Here is a 17,892-nt window from a genome sequence, read left to right on the forward strand (position 1 = left end):
GTGATTGAATAAGAAATTTACACTTTGGACCACGCTGAACACAATTCTTCCATCCTACCTTCACATTTTCCCCTCAGTGTTTCTGAAGGGTGACCCTTCTCCTGCCAAGTACCTATGTCATATGAAACAGATCTCAATTATTTTCATTCTTATATTAACTCATGGGCTGTGAGCTTTGTCGGAGAGGTTCAGAAGGAGGTGGTGAACTGCTACAGTCCATGTGGTGTAGGGATACGCACAGCACTGGTGGGAAAGCTGTACTGACACTGAAGAATTGGTGACCTGATAGTCGGGCGGTGTATGGGAACTTGCAGGTAGTAGTGAAGGTCATAGGTTTGTAACTTGTTTTGCGTCATTTGGAAATCATTTAGACATAATTTCATCCATTTTTTCCCATAAGTGGGAAAATTTCCCCATTTAATCTTTATCTTTATACCTCAATCAACAATCCCTCGTGGATTATCAAGTCATACTATATTCCTGTGTGGGAGAGCTTGCTGTGTACATATTGCTTCCTGTAGGAGAGGAAAGGACAGATAGTGAAGATAGTGAGGAACTGTTCTCATTCATGGAAGGGCTGAGAATGGGAGGGCACAGATTTAATGTAGTTGGTGAAAGAAGCAAAAATGTCAGGATGAAAAGTTTTTTCTACAGCGAATGGTTTGGGTCTGAAATGCATTACCTCAAAGTGTGTTGGAGATAGATTCAAATGAAACATTCAAAAGTGGGGCATACTGTTATCAGAAAAGGAAAACCGTGTGAAGGTACAGGGAGAAAGTCAGTGCCTGGCACAAGGTGAATTGCTAATTTGGAGAGTTGGTCCAGACTTGATGGGCTGAATGGCCTCCTCCTACACACAAATGATTCTGTGATTTATTCCAATTGTTCCTGATTAAAGGTAATTAAGGTCAATAATTTCCTAAGGCTCTATGTTCCATCCTGACTTGGTGCTTCTGATATTTTATGTAACTCCTTCAACTTGTGCCTCAGAGTTGAACAGCATGGAAACTGACTCTTTGGTCCAACTTGTCTATATCCTAAATTAACCTCGTCCCATTTGCCAAGCATCTGGCCTGGATCTCTTTAAACCGTTCCTATTCATAGACTCGTCCAGATGCCTTTTAAATATAAAGTTCTCAAAAGACAATGGTTCACATTTAGTGCCTCTCTCACACCAAGAACACAGAAAACCTCTTCAAAAGATACATGGCCTTTGAAAATTCGGTCTGTTAAGACAGTGTATGTTATTGAAACAAGAATGATCAAACTGTTATTTGCCCACTGGTCAGTTCACTCAGATCGCTAGAGTGTGGAACAAATAACTCCAAGATCTTTGGTTCAATCCCTGTACTAGCTAAAGCCTTCTCCCTTCCAGCCAAGACCAATGGTGACCCTCTTGTGGTACAGTGGTAGTGTCCCTGCCTCTCAACCAAACCAGCATAGGTTCACATCTCACCTGCTCCTAAGGTGGGTAATAACATCACTGAACAGGCTGATTAATAAAATAAGTCCAATTCTGTTCTCCATATAACAAAGCATGGCCATGATCACCAATAATAGATGGGGGAGATGCGAGGTTAGGTGTTCAATTCAGACCTCTCCCCCCAATATAGTCATCATTTCCAAAGTTTCTTTGTTACTTGTATTAGCGGACCCATATGTTTGTCTACAATCAGCTACATTTGATGTGTATTGTGTATTAGCTGAACAAATAGCAGCAATTCTCTCCAGAATATAATCAGAAAGAGTATTTTGAAAGATGCAATATTTCCTAACTGATCTTTTTTTTAATTCAGTCATGGGATGTGTGTCTCGCTGGCTGGGCCTGCATTTGTTTTCCATCCCTCGATGAACTTGAGAGTGTTACCATCTTGAATTGCTGCAGTCCATTAGATATTCCCACATCTGCAGGTCATGACACTTGTTGCTGTTGCTAGATCTGTGTGAGGTTACTACTTTGAGGTACAATTAGCACTGTTTTCTCAGGCTGATCCAAATCTAATTGCAGCAAATCACCTTCTATGTTGGTAGAAATTGTTTACATCTGAAGTAATTTGTGTCTCTAAGCTGCCACTGTGAGGAGTAAATTGAAATGGGATATTTCTTGCTTAACTGTGACTTAATTAGCTTCATTGTCCCAGTTTGAACGTGGAAGGAAACAGAGACATGTAAGCTAGCTCATAGCCCGTAACATTTTTTCTAATTCTCTGTGGCTTTCTATCATGTGCGAAACTCGTGTTGGTTTGGCTTCTGACTTTGTTAATCATTCAGGCCATCTTTCCTGTGCTAGCTCTTTGAATGAGCTCTCCGCTTAGTCCCACTGCCGCACTCTCCTGCTAACCATGTGAATGTTTCCTTTGCAAGTATTTATCCAATTCACCTTTCAGATCTAACTCAGCCTGTTTCTGCAACCATTTCAGGTACAATAATGATCATCCAGGTCATATCGACTTGCTATGTTAAAAATATTCTGCTTATATCCTCTTTGGTTCTTCAATCATTTGTCTTAAGTCTGTAACCTGTTTTCTCTGCTGCTAAGGGAAACTGGTTTGACTTATATTAACTTGATCACAGCCTTTCATGACGTTGGTACCTCGATCAAATCAACCATGAACCTTCTCTGGTAAAAAGCAAATTATTCCTAGTGTCTCTGGGCCCTCCACAAGTAAGTCCCTAGTTCCTGATATATTCTAGTTGATCTTCTCTTGCTTTACCCTCCAAGGTCCATCCTATAGTGTGGCCTGTCTGTTCATAAAGTCATAAGAAATAGGGGTAGGAGGAAACCATTGAGCCCATTAAAACTAAGTCTCCATTCATTTTGATCACAACTGATCCAATTTTTAAAAATTCACTCATGGAATGTGGGCATCACTGACTAGGCCAGTATTTATTGCCCATCCCTAATTGCCCAGAGGGCAGTTAATATGCCAACCATATTGCTATGGATCTGGAGTCACATGTAGGCCAGACCAGTTGAGGTTGGCAGAGTTCCTTTCTTAAAGGACATTAGGATTGGTTTTCCCAACAACCAACACTAGTTTCATGGTCATCATTCAAGACTTAATTCCAGATTCTTTATTGAATTCAAATTCTACTATCTACTGTGGTGGGATTTGAGCTCATGTTCTCCAGAGCATTCGCTGAGTTTCGGAATTAACTAGATCAGAGTGGTGCTGGAAAAGCACAGCAGGTCAGGCAGCATCTGAGGAGCAGGAAAATCGACGTTTCAGGCAAAAGCCCTTCATCAAAAATAGAGGCAGGAAGCCTCCAGGGTGGAGAGATCTATGGGGGTGGGGTGGGGGCCTGGGGAGAAAGTAGCATAGAGTACAATGGGTGAATGGGGGTTGGGATGGAGGATTAGTTAGTCTGGTGGTAATAACACGAGGCCATTGCCTCCCCAGTTGTGGCTTCAGTACGTATCCTCACCTGCTTCCCCAACCATTCCCCCCCACCTCCAAGCCTCGACTCCCTTGTCAATCAAAAATCTGTCTACATCAACCTGTTGGACTAGAACCTGGTGTTGTGTGATTTTTAACTTTGTCCACCCCAGTCCAACACCAACTCCTCCAAATCACACCTCAATCTTGACTACATTCAATGACCCAGTCTCTTCTCTTTGTGGGAGAGAATTCCAAAGACTAATGACCCTTTGAGAGAAGAAATTCCTCCTCATTTCCATTTTAATTGGGTGATGCCTTATCTTTAGTGTTGACACCTAATTCTAGAATCAGATAAATGCGAGGTGCTGCATTTTGGGAAAGCAAATCTTAACAGGACTTATACACGTAATGGTAAGGCCCTAGGGAGTGTTGCTGAACAAAGAGGCCTTGGGGTGCAGGTTCATAGCTCCTTGAAAGTGGAGTTGCAGGTAGATAGGATAGTGAAGAAGGCGTTTGGTATGCTTTCCTTTATTGGTCAGAGTATTGAGTACAGGAGTTGGGAGGTCATGTTGCGGCTGTACAGGACATTGGTTAGGCCACTGTTGGAATATTGCGTGCAATTCTGGTCTCCTTCCTATCGGAAAGATGTTGTGAAACTTGAAAGGGTTCAGAAAAGATTTACAAGGATGTTGTCAGGGTTGGAGGAATTGAGCTATAGTGAGAGGCTGAACAGGCTGGGGCTGTTTTCCCTGGAATGTCGGAGGCTGAGGGGTGACCTTATAGAGGTTTACAAAATTATGAGGGGCATGGATAGGATAAATAGGCAAAGTCTTTTCCCTGGGGTCAGGGAGTCCAGAACTAGAGGGCATAGATTTAAGGTGAGAGGGGAAAGATATAAAAGGGACCTAAGGGGCACCTTTTTCACACAGAGGGTGGTACGTGTATGGAATGAGCTGGCAGAGGATGTGATGGAGGCTGGTACAATTGCAACATTTAAGAGGCATTTGGATGGGTATATGAATAGGAAGGGTTTGGAGGGACATGGTCCAGGTGCTGTCAGGTGGGAGTAGATTGGGTTGGGATATCTGGTTGGCATGGACAGGTTGGACTGAAGGGTCTGTTTCCGTGCTGTACATCTCTATGACTATGACTCTATTCCTCACATTTTCTCAGAATGTACCTTATCAGGGTCTCTCAGAACCTTAATTGTTTCAATAATGTCTCCTGTCATTCACCTAAGCCTCAATGAATGTAGATTCAAGTTGCTCAACCTTTCCTGCTTAGATTGTCTCTTAATCCCAGCAATCAGCCAAGTGAACCCCTCTCTGTATCCAAAGCAACTACACCCTTCCTTTACTGAGGAGTACAGAGCTACGTACTACTCCTCATGCAGTTTCGCCAATGATCTGTACAGTTTTTCAAGAATAGAATAGTATTTTATTGTCACTTGTATTTTTTTTAAATACAGTATGGTGTTTAAGACACCATACTATGGCAGCCACAGTAATAACAGAAGGCATCGTTAAAAAATGAAATTAAAAAGTTAACACAAAACCTATCTTAGTTCAATTCATGGCTCCTGGGTTTGGGAAAAGACAGTACTGCTGCAGAAATCCAATGAAGATGTCAGAATGTCCTCCTTTTTTAATCCACCCTCTTTCAATAAAGGTTACCGTTCCAAATTACTTGCTGCTATGGAATTGACCAGTTAGTTTACATCGCCTCTCCTTATTCTTCCTTTCAAAATGCATTCCTTCACACTTCTGTACATTAAGTGTCATCTGCTGTGTGTCAGCCCATCTCTGTTTCTCTGGAGTCTATAGCTGTCCTTTTCACTATCTACTATGTTTCTATTTATTTTTCAGTTAACAGACTTTGCACTTGTTGTGGTGGCATTTGAGCTATAGTCCCCACTGGCTGCCTGGAGAATTACTCCAGTGGTAGTATCACAATGCTACCATTTCCCACTTTGAGATGATTTGCCGTGCACCCAAGCCAAGGTCATCGATAGAGCACAATTTAATTGTATTTCATTGTGGGCTTGTCTTGTACTTTATTCTTTCGTCAATGTATGATTTTACTCAGTGTAACACATTTGTTTAGTGATTTCTAGTCTGAGCAATGTTTATAAGTGATTCTAAGGGATCTGCAAGATTCCTGTTTGGCTTGATCTGTAATATTTTGCAAAACATATTCTATATTAATCCATTCTTTGCCTTAGTGCATGCTATCTCATGTACTGTACTGCTCAAAGAAAATCAAATTTTGGTTCATGTGATGGTTTAACGTTTTTGTTGAGTATGAGAATAAATTATTGGAAGAAAGCTCATGCTATAACAGACGATACAAAGTATTTGGTGTCACCATGAATGATCCTGCAGAGAAATGTGTCTCTCTCCTTATCCGCTATGCTCACTGTGTTAATATTTTGTTTGCTGATCTTACGTAATACTGCATCGACATTGCAGAGTAGCGGTTAGAAAGGCTAAATTCTGGAAACACCAATTTTGTCCAGTGACACACTTATCTTTGTTTCCACACCATTCCATGGCCTCATTTCTAACTAGCTCAGTAATCTTCTTCAGCTCTTCAAGTTATCTGTGTCCATCTAATTCTAGCCTCATCAACTCCCCACTCTTGACGTCTTTTCAGTCAGAACATCAGGAGCAACTGCGTTACAGCAAAGCTCAACTCCGTCACAGCCCTTTTTGCTCATTCCACCATTATAAGGCTTAGCGAGTTTTGAGAAGATTTGTAGCTCAGATTGAGGTTCTGGATGTAGGTTTGCTCGCTGAGCTGAAAGGTTCATTTCCGACGTTTCGTCAGCATATTAGGTAACATCTTCAGTGGGCCTTCGGATGAAGCTTCATCCGGAGGCTCACTGAAGATGTTACCTAGTATGGTGACAAAACGTCTGAAAATGAACCTTCCAGCTCAGCGAGCAAACCTATATCCAGATTTTGAGGCTTTTATTCCTGGAGTGATGGCCTTGAGTTTTATGTTGACAATGGTTCTCAATGGTTCTTATATTTTCTATCAATTCTTTTGTGAATAAGGGCCCTTGTCTCAGGCTTTAAGAGTTATAAAGGTGAACAAGAGTCTCCTGGGAGAGTTTAGCTATTGAAGAATACATTCACTTGTAGAAAACAGTAAACGTTAATCAATGATAAAGTCCAGACTGATTCATGGGGTGGCAAGACTGATTATTGAAGAGATTCTGGATCAGTTGGGATGGTTTTCATTGACATTTAGAGCATTGAGCAGGAATCTCATGGATATCTAAAGAATTCTAACAGGACTAGACAGGGTAGACATAGACAGGATGTTCCCAATGACCAGGGAGTTCAGAACCAGAGGACATAGTCTAGGGATATGAGGTAGGACTGAGCTGAGGAGAAATTTCTTCAACAGTGGTAAGCTTGTGGAATTCTCTGACACAGAGAATTGAGGCTAAAATATTGAATGATTTCTAGAAGGAATTAGATGTAGTTGTTAGGATTAAGGGGATGAAAAGGTATGGAGAGAAAGCAGGAACAGGGGACTGATCATATTGAATGGTGGAGCAGACTCGAAGTAGGCTGAACGGCCTACTCCTGCTCCTATATGCTTCTATAATGAAGGATGGAGTAGGTGTATCCATTTTGGTGCTTCCCCAAGTTGACAATCGTCTTCTTAAAGACACAGTAAACCAATGTACTTCTGAGGAGCGTTTTAAGACCCACAGTGATGCGCTTAGCCTAGAAATGGGTCTGGCATGACACATCATTTGAGGATAATTAGGGATGGGCAAAAAATGCTGGCCTTGGCAGTGACGCCAATGTCCCATAAAGGAAAGAAATGTGGTTTCATGTCTCGGGGCTACTAGGTGCTTTACATGAAGTGACGGCATGTGGTTATATTAATGCATGTGCGACTTGATGCACATCTGCTGCCTTCTAAAACTCGTAACAAATGATTGATTTGGTTACTGGTTGTTGACAGGTTTTAACATCAGTCGTGACTGAGTGACCGAACTTCCGAGCAGGCTTCTGAGGGATTTATGGTCCCACAGCTGTAAAGACCACAGCAACAAGACTCTCCTAAGATACAGAATGAGGAAGCAGACTTTGCACGCTGCTAATTTTTGGGGAGAAAAGACATATATCGTTTTGCAACATCTGTTAAAATGATAATTATTTTAACAGATGCTCCAGCACAATGAGTATAATTTTGCAGCTTGACGAACAGATGATGTTTATGTTTGTATGGTGAGAAACTGTCTATATTAAATGGGGTCTCTGACTAAGAACAGCAAGAGCAGCCGTGCTAATAGTCAGTGATAATCATCCCTACTGCGCAAACAATTTTGCCTTCACCTCCAAGTGATAAGGAATTATACAGAGACTATTCAAAGTAATTCCTTAAATTTCATCATCAGAAAAGGGTTAATGCTTGTTAGGGGACTACTGTCTATGCTTGCCCAAGGCAGATGAATATGAATTATCAAAAGACGTTGTCTCAGTTCTAAAGATGAGTCCTATCTGATTGTTGCTGTACTCTAAAGCACACCGTTTCCACACACCTTTCAAGCCCACTTTCCCACGTAGTCACCTCAGGTTTAAACTTCAGACGCACCCTCCTGATCTTTGGCCAGATTGGAGGATCTCTTTGTTAGCCTGCTCCTGGGCCTGGTCAAGGTGGCCATTGACAGGGTGCAATAGTGGGCAGTTGAGTCGATTGGCTAACTGGCCAGCCTGCCCCCTTCACATATCTGCAGAGAGGGAGCAAGCAGTACCCATAGTACACTTGGAAATCCTTCTGTGACCAATGGGCACTGCAGCGGTTGATGAAGTACCATCAGCCCCAGAAATTATATTAAGATTTAATGTGTTAAGTATCCTTTAAAGTGTTGCACTTGGGCATAGAGGTGCTATCAATAGTTACTTTGTTTGTTAATTGTTTGCTTAAGAATTGATATCCCTTTCGGTTGGGCCTTTTATTTTCATAATTATTTTAATTAGGATTTAAAAATGGAATTGCCAGAGGAATATTCACCAGTTGTGTGGAATAGGGAGCAACAACCAGAGGTAGGGTGACCAGGAATTAGTTAGCAACCCTGCCCCACGCACCTGCCACCCCATGTTACCATAAACAAGGGCAGCCCCTACAAAAGGGGGAGTTCGATCATGTGTGCCCTTTGTGAATGCAGACACACTCTGAGAGGACCCACTAATTTTTCCTGAGTTTTGAAACTAAATGAACTCAACTGAACTGCCGAAAACAGTTCTGTTTTCCTGGAAATTGGGTTTTCATTTTGTCTCCAAGGCCAATCTTATGGAAGCTATGTGAAATATTCCCTGGCAGCATGTAGCAGAGAAGAAAGCAGTGTTGCCAACAAGAGTTGTAGCATTTATTCTTTGCAGATGGCTGGTTTGGAATGGATGAAAGTTTTTGAATGGCTGTTCTTCGATAAATGGCCAAACTCAGATAGTGTATGTGAGCAAGCGCTGACTCTCCCTCACTCAGGGTGGGTAGATTGGGCGAATTGTGAGTTTCAAAAAGGCATCAACAAATTGGCAGGTTGGTGGCGGATGAAGTGCAATGCAGAGAATTGTCACGTGATATACTTTGGTATGAAGGGCTTGGAGAGGCGGATATAATTTGGTATGAAGGGCTTGGAGAGGCAGGATAAAATGAAATGTAGTATTCTAGAGTGTATAGGAACAGAGAGAGCTGGGTGTACATGGTGCAGAAGTTATTAAGGTGGCAGGATAGGCGGAGAGACTAGTTGATAAAATATACAGTACTCTAGGGTTCATTAATAGGGCATATGTACAAGAGCAGAGTGGGTATGAGGAACTCATATAGGACACTGGTTAGACCTCAGCTAGCGTATTGTACAGTTTTGGGTGCCACATTATAGGAAGGAGGTGAATATAAAAGAGACTAAAGGGCAACTTTTTCATGCAGAAGGTGGTATGTGAATGGAATGAGCTGCCAGAGGAAGGGGTGGAGGCTTGTATAATTGCAACATTTAAAAGGCATCTGAATAGGTATATGAATGGGAAGGGTTTGGAGGATATGGGTGGGTGCTAGCAGGTGGGACTAGATTGGGTTGGGATATCTGGTCGGCATGGACAAATTGGACCAAAGAGTCTGTTTCTGTGATGTACATCTCTATGACTCTATTTGATAGAAGTTGACAAACTCAGGAGGGGGATGAGCAGAGTGGATAGGCAGAAACTAGAGGGCACAATTTAAAGAGTTTTGCCAAAGAAGCATATGGGAGGTGAGAAAATACTTTCTCACACAGTGAGTATCCGCACAGGATCTTGACATTCAGGAGGCCTCTCATGGCCTGTTTGTTGGTCAAGCTACTAAAGTTTGGTTCATCTTGAGTAGCTAGGGTCCCTCCTGTAACATAAGCAAGCACAGACCATTGTTATGAAACATGTTCTTGTCCTAGAGTCATAATGTGCGTGCTTGGCTGACAGCCCAGACACATATAAAATGATTATCTCAGTGGAGACTGTTTTGGTAACTGGAGATAACTGTTGCCATTTCTTGATTGATTGGTTTAAGTAGTTATAATAAAGTTGCTCTTGCTACAGCCTGTTTTGTCAATATCATTGGCATCATTACCCAGTGCCATTTGGCCCAACAAGAGTAAACCACCCAGACTCATTTGTCCTTACTAATACACATCACCTATACATCCCTGGACACTATGGTCAATTTAGCATGGCCAATCTGCATATCTTTGGATTGTGGAATGAAACCGGAGCACCCGGAGGAAGCCCACACAGACACAGGGAGAATCTGCAAACTCCACACAGACAGCCACTCGAGGCTGGAATTGAACCCTTGTAGTATGAGGCAGCAGTGGGCCACTGTTCTTCCCTATCCTCCTGCTTGTTCCCCATACCCTCATACATTAGTTTTATTCAAATAATCATTCAATGCCCTCCGAAAAACTCAACCGAACCTGCCTCCACCACACATGCAGGGAGTACATTCCAGACCCTAATTACTGACTGAGTGAAAAAGATTTTCCCCACTTCATCAATGCTTCTTTTGCATTTTAAATCTATATCCACTCGTTCTTAATAAAAACTGAAAGAGCTGCAGATGCTGTAAATCAGAAACAAAAGCAAGAATTGCTAGAAAAGCTCAGCAGGTCTGGCAGCATCTGTGGACAGAAATCAGAGTTAATGTTTTGGTCTGAGTGACCCTTCCTAAGATTCTCTCTTGTTCTTGTACCTTTTACACGCGGGAACAGCGTCTCCCTATCTATTCGAAAAACCCCCTCGTGATTTTGTGAACTTCCATCAGAACTCCTCTTAACCTTCTCCTCTGCAGAAAGAACAGTCCCAATCTCTCCAATCTACCCTCAGAGCTGAACCATTCTTGTAAACAGTTTCTGGTGTTAAGTGATTAACAGAAAGAACAGTACAGAGGAACCTCGATTATCTGAATGAGGTGGGCAGGCACTATTTCGTTCGGATAATTGATTATTTGGATATTTGATTTTACCTTAACCAAGGGAAGCCATTAAACAAGGTCCTGAACAGCTTCTACGATTACAAGAGCATTTGTCAGTTTCCGGGAACTCAGTCTCATGATCGAAAGACAAAAACACCGCCTCGCACATGCGTTTACTATCTCGGCCTTTTTTTAATGAACGGCCCGATAAAGTGATGGAAATACAGTCAAATGCTTATTTTTGCAAAGGGCTGTGTAACTAACCCTTATCTAAATAATATCCAATCACTGTTGCTTGAGGTGCTTGCATTTCTTTGTTCTTGCTAACATTTTCACATGTCCTTCAGTATGGGTACATCGAAAACACTTACCTCTTTGATGTAACATTTTTGACGGACCTTGAGATCTTTGAATAGTCCGAAATTCAGATAATTGATATTCAGATAATCGTGGTTCCTCTGTACATCACATAGTTTCATGAGTTACGTGGACACAAGGAGCTATGATGAATGTGCTGCAAATTGGAATGGCATCAGGTGTCTGTGCTCTTTGTTACATTAATAGTGAGAAGCTACTAATTGAAAAGCTCTTGAGGACACTATTGGTTCATGCTTTAACGTTGGTTTCAAACTAGCTTTTAGAGTAATTCAGATTTATTTACAGTTAAAAGACAAAAGTTAAACATATTTGAAAATAAGAGAGGCATGAACATTGTCAGAGACAAAAACATTGCAGTTGCTGGAATCCAAAATGGACAGGCAGGAGGCTGGGGGAACACAGCAAGGCAGGCAGAGTCAGGAGGGACAGGCAGGAGGCTGGGGGAACACAGCAAGGCAGGCAGAGTCAGGAGGCTGAGGAGGCTGGGGGAACACAGCAAGGCAGGCAGAGTCAGGAGGCTGGGGGAACACAGCAAGGCAGGCAGAGTCAGGAGGGACAGGCAGGAGGCTGGGGGAACACAGCAAGGCAGGCAGAGTCAGGAGGTGCAAAAGTCCATGTTTCGGGTGTAACCCTTCTTTAGGGCTGAGGGTGGGTATAGTGGGAGCTGCAGGTTAACATCTGGAAGCTTTTAAATTGATTCATTTGGACGTGACACTGAGTCATTCTGCCTTGTTCTGAACATTTTCCAGTATTCTATCACTAATGCTTGTTTCTTTCATATTTACATGTATTTGATCAATCGCTAAGTTGCAGGAACAAGAATTTCCTGGTTCTCCAATCTAAGCTGACTCCTCTAAGTGTTCCTTAAATAATCCAGGAAACATAAAGCAGGCACGGTGGTCAGTGGTGGTCCTGTGGTGTGGGTTGACCCCTTTCTCCCCACCCAAAGGCTCAGGGTCCCACCCCAGGACCTTTACACCTGGAAGGCCCATCAGAGGCCTTTTAGCAGCTGGATGCAATGGTTGGTAAGTGTGGGTTGGGAATGGAGGTACCCACGCCTCAATTCCCAAAAATCCTAAATAACAAAACCTTCATTTTGGAGCCATCTCACCAGGTTAGTAGGAGTTAGCTGTGGGGAGGGGAATCTCTGAAGCTGCCTGTTGTAGTATTAGGTGTGTGTGCTGGTGAAGCAGCAGCTGTATAATAAACAGGAAGTGCCAAGGCACAAGGACAATAATGTGGGTTGAATTGGTTAATAGTTGGTGTTCCTTTCTCTCTTTTAATGCTGTGTAAAAAGCAAATTAGCTACAGATGGGAACTCAGCTGTGCCTCATTATTGTTTACCCGTCCCTCCTGGCCTGTAGGCACTGACGGATCATCACTGCGTGCAAGGATGGTCCTTTGTAATTGGCATCACTTCACAGAGGCTAATAAAATCCATAAGACCATTAGACATAAGCCATTCAGCCCTTTCAGTCTGCTCCACTATTCAATGAGATCATGGCTGGATATTGTGAAATTGGAGAGGGTTCAGAAAAGACTTACCAGGATATTGCTGGGCATAGAGGATTCCAGATATGAAAATAGACTGGACAGGCTGAAAGTTTTTTTCACTGGAGCATAGGAGGTTGAGGAGTGACCTTGTAGAGGTTTGTAAAATCATGAGGGGCACGGATATGGTGAATAGTTTAGATTAGATTACTTATAGTGTGGAAACAGGCCCTTCGGCCCAACAAGCCCACACCGACCCTCCGAAGAGCAACCCACCCAGACCCATTCCCCTACATTCACATCTGACTAATGCACCAAATACTACGGGCAATTTAGCATGGCCAATTCACCCAACCTGCACATCTTTGGACTGTGGGAGGAAACCAGAGCACTCAGAGGAAACCCACACAGACACAGGGAGAATGTGCAAACTCCACACAGACAGTTGCCTGAGGTGGGAATTGAACCCGGGTCCCTGGTGCTAACCGCTGAGTCACCGTGCCGCCCCGAGGGTCTTTTCTTCCCAGGATGGGGGAGTTCTAAACCAGGGGGCATATTTTTAAGGCAAGAGGAGAACGAGTTAAAAAGGAGATGAGAGACAACTTTTTTTACACAGGCAGTGGCTCATGTGTGAAATGAATTGCCAGAGAAAGTGGTAGATACAGGTACAGTTACAACATACAACGGGCATTTGGATAAGTTCATGAATAGGAAAGGCTTGGAGGAATATGGGCTAATACAGGCAGATGGGACTAGTTTAGTTTGGGAATAGGATTGGTATGGACTGGTTGGATCGAAGTGTCTGTGTCCATGCTGTCTGACTCTATAACTCTATGATAATCCTCAACACAACCCTCCTGGCTTTTTCCCATAATCCCTGATTCTGTTACTGATAAAAAAAAAGCTCTGTATTTCAGCCTTGAATATATTTAATGACACAGCCTGGGATCACTAGTGAGGTCATTAAGTAAGTTCAAGGCTGAGATAGACAGATTTTAATCAGGCAGGGAATTGAGGGTTATGGGGAAAAGGCAGGATTATCAGATCAGTTGTGATCTCACTGCATAGCAGATCAGACTTGATGGGCTGAATGTCCTACTTCTGCTACATCTTAAGTCCTTATTGAACTATGTAAGGAAGTATTGAGACAGATGAATTTGTTGAAAGAAGAAAGTTTTAAGAAATATCTAAATGGGAGAGGTCTGATTCAGTGAGGGACGAGGCAACTAAAAACATAGTGCTCGGAGTGCCTGAAATAGAGAAAACAGAGGAAGCCACATTGGGAGGAGTGGATGGATCTTCCTTATATTTACTCACAGCATCTAATCTAGGCCAGCATTTATTGGTCAGCCGTATTTACCTTGGAGAAGGTGGTGTTCAACCACTCCGGTCCTTGGGATGCCTGTTAGTGAGAGTTATCACTTTGATCCCAGTGACACGGAAGGAATGGCGATATATTTCCAAGTCAGGCTGGCGAGTGGCTTGGAGGGGAACTTGTAGAACATGATTTCCCATCTCGAGAGTATTGTGTTGGAAAAGCATCTGAGGAGCAGGAAAATCGAAGTTTCGGGCATAAGCCCTTCATCAGGAAATAGAAACTTCAAGGTAGGCATCCTTGGAAGATGCCCGAAATGTTGATTCTCCTGCTCCTCGGATGCTGCCTGACCAGCTCTGCTTTTCCAGCGCCACACTCTCAACTCTGATCTCTAGCATCTTCAGTCCTCACTTTCTCTTAGTGGTTTCCCATGTATCTGCTGATCTTATGCTTCCAGGTGGTAGAGGCTGTGGGTATCTGAGGTGCTGTTGAAAGAGCCATGGTGAGTTGCTGCAGTACATCCTGGAGATGGCGCACACTGCTGTAATTGTGAGGAGTGAGTGTTGAAGGTGGATCTGGTGCCAATCAAACTGGCTGCTGGATGGTGTCAAGCTTTTTGAGTGTTGTTGGATCTGTCCCCATCCAGGCAAGTGGGGAGATCCAAGGGGTTCAGGTACATAATTCTGTGAAGCTTGTATCATATATAAACAGGGTGGTTAAAAAGGCTTTTAGCACACTTGACTTCAGTGCACAGTCTTTTGGTTATAGGAGTTGGGAAGTCATGTTGAGGTTGTATTGGACATTGGTGAGGCCTCTTCTGGATTACTTTGTCCAGTTCTGGTCACCCTGTTATAGGAAAGAGATTATTAAGCTGGAAAGGGGTCAGGAGGGAGTTACTGGGATGTTGCTGGGTATGGAAGGTTTGAGTTATAAAGAAAGGCTGGATAGACTGCGACTTTTTTCACTGGAGCATAGGAGATAGAGAGGTGACCTTATCGAAATTTATAAAACCACGAGGAGTGTAGATAGAGTTAATGGTAGGTGTCTTTTCCCTCTGGTGGGGGATTTCAAGACTAGGGGGCATGTTTTTAAGGTGAGATAAGAGTGATTTTAAACAGATATGAGGGGCAATTTGTTTCCACAGAGGGTGGTTTGCACGCGGAGTGAACTTCCTGAGGAAGTGGTGGATTTAGGCACACTTACAACAGTTAAAGGATATTTAGACAAGCAGATGAATAGGAAAGGTTTGGAGGGATATGGGCCAGGAACAGGCAGATAATTTTGGGATTATGTTTGGCATGGACTGGTTGATCTGAAGGCTCTGTTTCTGTGTTGTATGACTCTGTGACTCCAAGGCTCTATACACACTCCTGACTCACATTATAGATGGTGGACAGGCTTTGAGGAGTCCGGAGGTGGGTTATTTGCTGTAGTGTTTTCAAGCCTCTGACTTGCTCTTGAAGTCACAGTATTCCGCCTGACTAGTCCAGTTCAGTTTCTGGTCAATGGTAACCCCCCCCAGAATATTTACAGAGGGGGAATTCAGTGATGATTATGGTCTTGAATTTAAAGGAGATGGTCAGATTCTCTGTAGAAGGGAGGATTGTATGGTTGGCAGAATTCTCAGGGATCAGGAGTGGTGAGGCCATGGAGGAATTTAAAAACCATATAATGGGTATGCACTATCAATAATATAGCACTTTATTTAAAACTTCCACATATCTTAATACCGGTCACTAAAACTCTTCAGAAGGTATCTGATTGCAAAACTAAGTTGGTATCACCTGAAGTGCCATGATGCATTGTACCAAAGTACTGCTCCTCTCTGCCAATGTTGGCATATGTAGCTTCTGTTTATAGAATAGAATCCCTACAGTGTGGAAACAGGCCCTTCGGCCCAACAAGTCCACACCGACCCTCCGAAGAGTAACCCACCCAGACCCATTCCCCTACCCTATTACTCTACATTTACCCCTGACTAATGCACCTAACCTACATCCCTGAACACTTTGGGCAATTTAGCAAGGCCAATCCACCCAACTTGCACATCTTTGGATTCAGTGTCTAACTTTTTTAGATTGTGGATTTAAGATTCTGTTAAACTAATGGTTTCATCTTTCTGTATTTCTTGCAGAATATTATGCTGGGTGTAATTAGAGCAGAGCTTGAACATAGTTTTATCACTAAGGAATTTTCCACTTCCTCTGTCTGCAGGAAGTAATTGCTCATTGGATAGCAGAGTGTCGCATTGCCATTGAACAAGCCCGGCTTCTTACACTGAAAGCAGCCAATGCAGTCGATACCATGGGGACCATGGCAGCAAGGAAGGAGGTAAAATGAAACTACCCTGTGCTTGGGAAATCTAAGACAAAGCATCTACTTGGGGAGACAATAGCCTAATGGTATTATCAACCAGACGAAAATGGGTACTGCCAATGCTGGAGATTAGAGTCAAGATTAGAGTGGTGCTGGAAAAGCACAGCATGAGCATTCCTGATGAAGGGCTTTTGCCCGAAATGTTGATTTTCCTGCTCCTTTGATGCTGCCTGACCCTGCTGTGCTTTTTCAGCACCACTCTAATTTTGACTCTAGTGTTATTTTCGCTTACTGTTAGTCCAGAGACCCAGGTAATGTTCTGGGGTCCTGGGTTCGAATCCCATCACGACAAGTGGTGCAATTTGAGCTAAAAAAAAGTCATCTGGAATCAAGAGCCCGCTGATGAAAATGTGTCAATTGTCAGGCATTCTGTTTGCAGGCTCTGGACATTTCTCCCTGGCCTGCCCTCTCACAACCTCAAAACATTCCATTGTGTTGCACAGCTCAAAAAGTATGCTGCATTTTGAATTTCAAGTTGCAAAACCTTCCTGCTCTTTCAGCTTTCTGTCAGCCCAGCTTTCATTTCGGTTCATAGTGCCAAAAGAACAAACTATCTGGTCTCTTACCAGATGAAGTCAAATATTTTACGAGATGAATTTTTATGGTCTCAAATGGTGGTGGAAGCAGATTGAACTGTAATGTTCCACAATGAATTGAACAAAAACCTGAAATGGAAATGTTTACAGCGCTTGGGGCAAGAACAGGGATGTGTTATTGTTTTGGAGCTAATCTCTGTCTGATGTTTATTAATAGAATGACATTTTACAAGCATGCACCTCCTAACTCAAGCACATAGGAACAGACCCTTACTATAACTGAGTGAAAGTCCAATTAATAGCTATCAACTGCATTCATTTTATTAAAATATTGAATGAAGAATGATTTGTGTGGAGAACTCAGAGGCACAGAGGGTCAAATATCCTCCTATGTTGCTGGAAGAATCTATGCCTGTTTGCCTGACTCCATGCTGTTTTCTCTCACCTCAGATCGCCATGATCAAGGTTGTTGCTCCACGGATGGCCTGTAAAGTGGTGGACTGTGCCATTCAGGTCTATGGAGCAGGTGGAGTCTCTGAGGATCTCCCTTTTGCGCATATGTGAGTATCACAGAGCAGGTTGGAGCAATTATCACAAAAGTCATGTGCTGCAGTTCAGTTCCTGGACGGCACCGATATATGCAGATAGAAGGTCATGGTAGCTTACGCTATTTTGTTAACACACTGAATCAGACCGCAAATTGGAGGAACAACACCTCATCTTCCAACCTGGGCAGCCTACAGACCGGAGCACTCAACATTGAGTTCTCCAGTTTCAAATAGCTTCCCTTCCCATCCCCCGGCACCTTTCCCCTCACTTCCATTCCACTGACCGACCCTTCCTTTCAGCTACCACACAGATTCATTCCTCCCATCCACCAACCAGGCCACACCCTCTGCCTGTGTTCACCTATCCCTACTTCCCTACTCCACCTCTCTCCCCACCCAGAATTCTC

At 43.0% G+C, this 17,892-nt stretch overlaps 1 protein-coding gene across 1 annotated transcript in view; it reads left to right on the plus strand.

Moving 5' to 3' along the window:
* acad11 (acyl-CoA dehydrogenase family, member 11) overlaps positions 1 to 17,892 on the plus strand; it is a 140,158-nt gene that overhangs the window by 115,426 nt on the left and 6,840 nt on the right. Inside the window, exons 14-15 of the mRNA XM_043719516.1 lie at positions 16,240 to 16,356; positions 17,388 to 17,497. Of these exons, the coding sequence (XP_043575451.1) occupies positions 16,240 to 16,356; positions 17,388 to 17,497 (227 nt within the window). The remainder of the gene's footprint in view (positions 1 to 16,239; positions 16,357 to 17,387; positions 17,498 to 17,892) is intronic.

This window comes from Chiloscyllium plagiosum, chromosome 29 (assembly GCF_004010195.1).
Source record: "Chiloscyllium plagiosum isolate BGI_BamShark_2017 chromosome 29, ASM401019v2, whole genome shotgun sequence".
Lineage (NCBI taxonomy): Eukaryota > Metazoa > Chordata > Chondrichthyes > Orectolobiformes > Hemiscylliidae > Chiloscyllium > Chiloscyllium plagiosum.